An 8,057-nucleotide genomic window follows, 5' to 3' on the forward strand; every position below is an offset into this window, starting at 1 on the left:
AATAGACACCGAATTTGAATCACTACTTTGAAGTGTTGTGGACACAAGCTTCCCCTATGGGCGTTAGTCTCGAGTATAAGTTGTTTCAGACCATGGCTTTACATGTATTTGATTGGCTAATTATCTCCATTATTATTTGTTTGTATTCATTTAATTTGACCTGAATAAAAGTCCATGTATTTGAGTTATGCTGAAAAAAAAAGTGTTTTCTACATTGTGGTTACGCCAATCACTGGAAAAGAAAAAGAAGAGATGAACGTCTGTATAGCCTACTGTAGACGTCCTACATTGTATCCACATGCGCCAGCCCCCAGTAAACACCGAGGGCATAAACATATTTACTGGTAACTTCGTGAGTAGGCCTACAACATTTTGGAGTCAACAGCGATAAAGAGAGCGAGGGGGCGGAACCCCGCTGAGCCCCTGCGCTGAACGACAGCCAATCGCTTCGTTCTCTTAACTGCCAGTCACCTAAATCCGTCCAATACCCGCAGTGCCATTTCTAAACTGTATTCCCTACTGCGTCCTCCAACTGTTGTATGTTCTGCCAATCGCTTGAGGACAGAGTGGGGAAAGGAACAAGCAGAGTTGGAGGCAGGACAAAATAAGTTATATAGACCGCTTATATACATATATTTTAATGTTTTAGAAAATCGCGGTGGTGGGGGGAGAAACAATAGTGGTGAGAGTGGATGGACTTGACAGTGTAGTTAGTAATGGAGTCCCCTTTGAGCAAGAGGAATCCGGCGATAAGATTAGCGGATTTGGCAGCGACTCAACCTCTTCCTCATCAGAATATGACAGGCTTCCCGGGGCTAGGGGGGCATCACCCTCACTCCCACCATGCTCACCACCACCCTGGAGAGATGGGCAACGACCCCGGAGTGGCACTCACTCCATTTGGACCCGAGCACATGGCACAGACAAATGCTCTCAAACTTAGCCCCTCTCAGCATATTCAGAGCTATCCTGAAGCCCAGACCGTCGCAGCGGCAGCAGCATCCTTCACTTCTACTCAGACCACAGTTGGTTACCCCGTGGCTCCTCACCCAGGCTACTCTAACAGCAGGGACTACATCCTCAGGAGAGAACTCTCAGCCTCGGCTATGCATGCACTTGGCGACCAGCATAGTTCAGCCTCCTCCCCTCATCACCATGGCATGTTCATCTCCCCAACAGGTGCTTATGGGCACGCCGAGACTTGTGCCCTTCCACTTTTCTCTGGACTCCACGACCAGGCAGCACCAGGTGCCCACCATCACCATCACCATGCCCTCAACGGGCAGATGCGTTTGGGTCTACCGGGGGACATCTACGGCAGGCCAGAGCACTTCGTCCACAGGCCCGAGCATTATGGACCTTCTTCTCTCCACAGCTACAACTCCATGAACCTCAATGTGAACATCGCTTCTGCTCCTCACGGAGCCGCGGGGGCGTTTTTGAGATACATGAGGCAGCCCATCAAGCAAGAGTTAATCTGCAAATGGATTGATCAAGAGCAAACTTCAAAGAAGCCCTGCTCCAAAACTTACAGCACCATGCATGAGCTGGTCAACCATGTCACCGTGGAGCACGTCGGGGGACCGGAGCAGAACAGTCACGTCTGCTTCTGGGAGGAATGTCCACGCGAGGGGAAAGCTTTTAAGGCGAAGTACAAACTAATAAACCACATCCGAGTTCACACGGGAGAGAAACCCTTCCCTTGTCCTTTCCCCGGCTGTGGAAAAGTGTTCGCTCGCTCGGAGAATCTAAAGATTCATAAAAGGACACACACAGGTCAGTGAAAGTGCGCCCGTATTATTTTAGAGCTGCATCAAAAAAACAGAAATAGATATCTGTAATCATAGTAGCTTAGAAGCGTGGACACTTTTAAAGAAACTTTTCGTTGTAGACAACAAATATGTATTGTGAAAAGTTGTATTTTTAACTGCGTAAAAGTAACGGGAACGAGATTTAATCGAATACAACTAACTATTCATACAGTCGAGCCAAGGCATCGCCTGATTTGATGTACAGTTTCTGAAACATAAGCTTGTTAGACATTGAAACTAGACGTGGGTGGTTATGCCATATGGTTTGTGAAACTTGCTTACTTATTTCCAAGTGAGTGAATACCACGTGTAGTCCGTAGAAGACGTTTACGCCTTTATGGCTCATGTTACTGCTATGTTGATTTATCGAATCGTCGCAGCAGAAACAACCATCAGGTCAATCTCTATGTACTGATTTTATACGCTACTATATCGAGCTCCGGGTGAAAATTAAACCATCTATTTTTTGGTTGAAGTTATAACAGTTTTAGACTGTGTTGTAGGCTGATGATAACCACATCGAAACTTGACTCACAATAATTGCAGGCTGAAGATAAACAACAAAGCGAAAACGGGCCACTTTGCTTCCAAATTGATAAACAGTAGCCTAGAACTTGCCATTATAGGCCAACAACAGCATGCCGTTAATGCAAAACAGTCTAAACACTTGTAGTGTGATGCAATACAGTGTGCAGTGCCGCGCGTGCTATGTTACCGAATAGCCTGCAAAGCAGGTAAACTTTCCAACTTATAACTCACACGACTACTTATTGAAGATGAAGCCAGTGTGTCATTAAGGGCTGGCCTGTTTGGAAAGCAAATGGCTCCCAAGACTGATGTGTGCCCAGAGGGAAGGGGCTGCTCCAACACCATATCCATGCTTTGAAAGCATGAGATCTTGATAGCCTGGTGCATGTTTTTTATATTTTGAATTGTCCATTTTACAATCATGAAATCATGTGACAATACAAGCATTACAACATATAGGATTATCTTGATAAAAAAATACATCAATTTAGGCCTACCAATGCACTTGTTTCCTCATTACTGTATAGGCTACACATTTCCCCCACGCGTTGACGCAGGTTAGCCCACGGGCCACCCTGTGTTTCATGTAAGTCAGTCAGTCAGGAACATGCCTAGTACATGTGGGAGAGGAGTGGCGGCGGGAGTAGATGTATAATAGACATGGTATGTCGGACAGGAAGCCCTTGCGGCAGAATGGGCTGCCACACCGACCATTTATGGAGTAATTACTGCGGGAAGTGCTATGTTACCAGGCAGTTACGCGATGGATTCAATTATAGTCCTAGTTTGGATAGAGCATGTGGACGTCCACGTTGAATAAGTGGAAACATCCATAATAGTTAGTATAGGCCAAATGAAAAGGAATTGACATTGCTGTTTGCTGGGAATATATTGTTGATGTCATAGAAATGGTTAATGGTCCTATCCATTTGGTAACTTTATTATTCTCCTTGGACTTTGCCGAAATGTTTTTATAAAGGCCAATAGAAAATGTCTTCATCATGTTTTTGAAACACAAAGTGCACATTATGTTATGGTACATGCACCCTTTCCGGAGAGTTATTGGATATGAGTAGCCTAATGATACATGTCTCCATCTCCATCTCTTCCAGGAGAGAAGCCTTTCAAGTGCGAGTTTGACGGCTGCGACAGGAAATTCGCCAACAGCAGTGACCGGAAGAAGCACTCACACGTCCACACGAGTGACAAGCCTTACTACTGCAAAGTCCGAGGCTGTGACAAGTCCTACACGCACCCCAGCTCGCTGCGAAAGCACATGAAAGTCCATTGCAAGTCGCCCCCGCCCCCTTCCGCCAACGCTTCGTACCATTCCACTACAAACCTTCTCAGCGCGCCCCTTTCGCCCGCCTCCGAACCGCACAGGAACCGGTCAGCAAATCTCTCGCCTCAGGTTACCAACCTTAATGAGTGGTACGTGTGCCAGGGGAGCGGGGGACCCAACCATCTCCACACCCCATCCAGCAATGTGCCAACGACGGACTCTGAAGAGGAGGACACTTTCAGAAATTCAGACCCAAGGACAATGCTCTAATGTTTACAAACAGAAGAAGAAAAATAATTCCCAAAATTGTCTCTCAAATGTGTATATGTGTAGTAGCCTAACGCTTCAAACACACCGACAGTGTTATTGCAAAATAAGACGCAGCATCATCTGGATAAGTATGCAACAACAGTTCCAACATTCACCTTCTGCTATCATTACTGTCAAGCTGTATACACATACAGTTTGACCCATACAGTTCGATTAATCAACGTATGCACCACCCCGAACGCACTGCAACTGCCTCTGCAACGCAATGCTGCAAGGCAAACGCAGCGTTTCATTGGAAATGAATGTCATTCTGGTGTACCATAATGCAATGACACTGTCAGTGTGATCGAAGCGTAAGACCTAATAAGTGCACGAGGACTGTACTGGCTGTAAGCATATTAATTGGACTTTATGAAGCAAGAAATAGCGCTGCGGATGTCAGATGATGAATAACAACAACTGCCTTTAAAACGTGCCCTCTTTGTTTCCTTTCTAAAGAGCTGAATGTATCAACATATCAACAAGTCTCAATATAGAAAAGCTACAATCACCAGTATTATTTGAGAAAAGGAAATCATATATTAAGAGGACCAAGAGAAGCCTAAATATAGGCTACTGAAAACATAAATACAATGTCATTCGTAAGGATAAAAGCCTTTGGAAAAACCCCTACATAGCCTACATATGCGGGCTACATTTACATGCATGCATGCATCTTTTAACATGATTAAGTCATAAGTGCTTAATTATGCTTACATTGACATTGTCCATATGATCGCAACCCCTCGAAGTGTAACATGTCTTATTCGTCAATGTCTAATCTCAGACAGAAGGGAGAAAACAGACGTTGTGGCTCACGCAAAGTACATGAGCCTTGAACACGAAACATCCCAAAATGGTGGTTGCATTCCATTTTTCTTCTGAATACCTCACAGTAGATGCGAGAACTAATGTAAACATCCAATTGAATTTCGAACACCTGCAGAGAGCGAGAGACATGTCGCACACACATGACCCAATTAAGTCATAAACAGGAATCAAAATAATCATGGCTAACAGCTAAGTGTCTTAAAGGGTTCATACGTAGTTTTGATATTAATACAATGACTAAGTTAGGATATATATTTTTTTGTCCTAGGCTATTTAAGAAGTATTTAAGACTATATTTGATGCAAAAAAAATTACACCAGTGTTTTTCACTCGTTAAAGAGTAGCCTACGAATAAGTCCTTCGAGACCATAAATATGTACACTGACAGGTTTTGTCCCTAACGGTCGGATTTGTATATAATTGTATTAATGCTCGTGATTGTTGTTCTTAGTCTTAATTACGAAGACTGTTGTTTTGTACATTGTAATTTATTTGCTGGTATTAATGTTGTACTGGATTTACAGAGACACCAAAGAATAATAATGTACATTTTGGTGAATAAGTAGTAGCTTACTGATGCTTTTGATCTTGTTCTGTAAAAGAAAAAGTATTATTCTTTACTTGAATATAGGCAGTGTAAAGTATTATTCTTTACTTGAATATAGGCAGTGTAATGTGAAACGTCCCTCCTCTCGCATGCCCTTTGCAGTGACTGTGTTTTTCTCTATGAGGTGCGTGGTGCCGTTGGTTATGTTGGATAAAAAGTGTTGATGAAACAGCTATGATTGTGCAGACCCTTGATGTTCGTGATCCAATTGACAGTATAAATTCAAGCTAAAGCTGAATAAACACACAAGGCCGAGTTAATAGATGTTTCTTGGTTTGCATAACTTTATTGTTTCTTCGTGGAATTCAGGAGGCCTGCCAGTGCCGGATGCCATTCCTTAATCAAGAAGATATAGAATGTACTTGTTTACATGCAGTAAACGCAACTGCTGGTCAAATCAGTTGTTTTATTGTTTTATTTAACTAGGCAAGTCAGTTAAGAACACATTTTTATTTACAATGTCGGCTTAGGAACAGTGGGTTAACTGCCTTGTTCAGGTGCAGAACGACAGATTTTTACATTGTCAGCTCAGGGATTCGATTTAGCAAACTTTCGGTTACTGGCCCAACGCTCTAACCACTAGGCTACCTGCCGCACCTTGTATAGCTGTTATCACATTATTACAGCCTACAGACGATCGAAGTAACTTAGGCTACAAACACATTGCCAAAGAAAAATTCATAATTATTGACAGTTAAAGTTTTCACTATTAAGTAGTAACTCACATACAACAGGCCCAAGAAGGGGCTGGCATAAATAAACCAATCAGCAGAGCAAATGGGGAAACGTATAGCCCCCTAATGTTGTCTCTAAAAAGTGGGACAACACAAGCAACCGAGGCATGAATCATCCATGGTAAAAATTAAATATAAAAGATCTGACAATACGCAGGACCTTGTACGAAGTATATAAAACAAGTCCCCGTCTTATTTCCTCCATTAAAAGGCAAAATCTCACTTTAAACGTCGCCCCTGTCCAATGTATAGAATTAAAATTGACCAAAGCGAGTCCTGCACCACTTCAAAGACCTGATATACTTCTGAGCCGAAGGCCCGCCGCTTTGACACTCTTCATGGTGCGTTAGGAATTCTATGACAATTGGGGAACGAGCCGCTCACATTTGAATATGTCTGGTAAAAAAAAACACTAACTGCCACTAAATGGACGATCATCAAAGCGCACAGTGCACCTTCTCCCCCAAAAAGACTCATGTGTCGACACAGACAGCCCTATATTTTCACATAAAAGGGCAAAACAAGAACAGCCTGTGCTGTTCTTGTTTTGCCCCCATATATTGTTGACGGAAGATGGAATGCAGGGACACACTCTATTGTTGTTTTGCTATTTTTTATGTGAAAATGTATGGTGCTATAAGATGGGCAAAGAATAGGCAAAAAGGTGAATTTATACATTCAGGCCTACAACCGGCACAGGTGAACTTCAATTGTCTCAAATAGTGTGCCAATTACAATGAAATTAGTGAAATAATAGAATGCTTGATCCAATGCTGCCTTTGCACTCCATAAGTAACATTTGTGAGAGTGTTTAGTCTTTATCCCTTAGCATGAGATGGCCTCTTGAGTCTGGTTTCTGTGTCATGTAGAACAAGCTGCAAAAAGAGGATGCAAGGGTTGCGCATCCATCTCTGAACAGAAAAAAAACACACAAACAAGCACCTAATCAACCGGTACAAAGTTTCATTCCACACTGAGTGAAAAAGCAGACTTATGTGTTGAGATGTAGGCTTACCAATATGAAGCACTGATTGCTATGACAATTGATCAACGCAACAAAAAAATGACAGAATCTCTAACATTAATCTCCCTCACAAGGCAGTTAAATTGACCTTGCTTGAAACGTTGGTTAAGTCAATGTTCACTTTTTCTCCGACTTTGTCAGCAAACACGTTTTATGGAAGACAATCAAGTTTTATTGAAAACAAGCAATCGTCTCGCTTTTTTTGTCGCCTCTCCTTTTATCCATAAACCCTTATTTGGACAAAGGCGAAATCCTCTTCTATTTATTTAAAACAAGTGCTCCGTGAATGTTGCAAAATAAACACGATGAAAAATAACCAAAGAGATAGTTCCCTCGGCGTGAAAAGGGCGGACTTAATAAAAAGGAGTGAAGCAGTCACCGTTCAATGAGAAACGCTTTGAAGTAGAACTTATTATCTGAGGAATAGTTTTGGGTTGTCCTAACGACGGCACTGAATGGGAAAGGCTCTCCTTTGTCAGCGATTTGTTCTCCTTTAGTGGGATGCCCGTGGAAATCACTTACATGGCCCACCTTACCACGCCGCCTGCAAATCAGTAACCGGCCGAGTCAGACATGCAGACGCCACTTTGGCAAGGACAAAGCAGAAGTCGCGGGGAAAACGCCGCTTGTTCTCGCCCTCTCTCTCATTTCGCCCTTTAGAAGGGCTGAATGATCATTTCGGAGACGACCGTAGGACCAAAACAAATGTTGTCTTGTCAGATTTTACAAGAATTACCATTCTCTCTGAAGTTCAGCACACAGAGCATAAATACAATTGTTTGTGGTCTAGACCTAGTCTTTTTGGCTATAGGCCTACTGAGTTTCTGTTCCCTTATAATATAACCAACTAAGATGTAGCCTATTTGGTCCATTGCACCTGTGCCTCAGATAAAACAGCAACATCTTTGCTCCACTTAAAGTTATGGTTCAT

At 42.8% G+C, this 8,057-nt stretch overlaps 1 protein-coding gene across 1 annotated transcript; it reads left to right on the top strand.

Moving 5' to 3' along the window:
- The first annotated feature begins 534 nt into the window (after positions 1–534).
- Positions 535–5,628, top strand: LOC106586041 (zinc finger protein ZIC 5). The gene is made up of 2 exons (XM_014172834.2): positions 535–1,776; positions 3,452–5,628. The coding sequence occupies exons 1-2, from the start codon at positions 717–719 to the stop codon at positions 3,889–3,891; spliced, it is 1,500 nt and encodes a 499-aa protein (XP_014028309.1). The 5' UTR covers positions 535–716; the 3' UTR covers positions 3,892–5,628.
- The last annotated feature ends 2,429 nt before the right edge of the window (positions 5,629–8,057 follow it).

This window comes from Salmo salar, chromosome ssa25 (genome assembly GCF_905237065.1).
Source record: "Salmo salar chromosome ssa25, Ssal_v3.1, whole genome shotgun sequence".
Taxonomy (NCBI): domain Eukaryota; kingdom Metazoa; phylum Chordata; class Actinopteri; order Salmoniformes; family Salmonidae; genus Salmo; species Salmo salar.

Coding starts and splice junctions, on each gene's coding strand:
- LOC106586041 (XM_014172834.2), top strand. CDS start 717: ATGGAGTCCCCTTTGAGCAAGAGGAATCCGGCGATAAGATTAGCGGAT. Junction 1,777..3,451: donor TCATAAAAGGACACACACAG/GTCAGTGAAAGT, acceptor CATCTCTTCCAG/GAGAGAAGCCTTTCAAGTGC.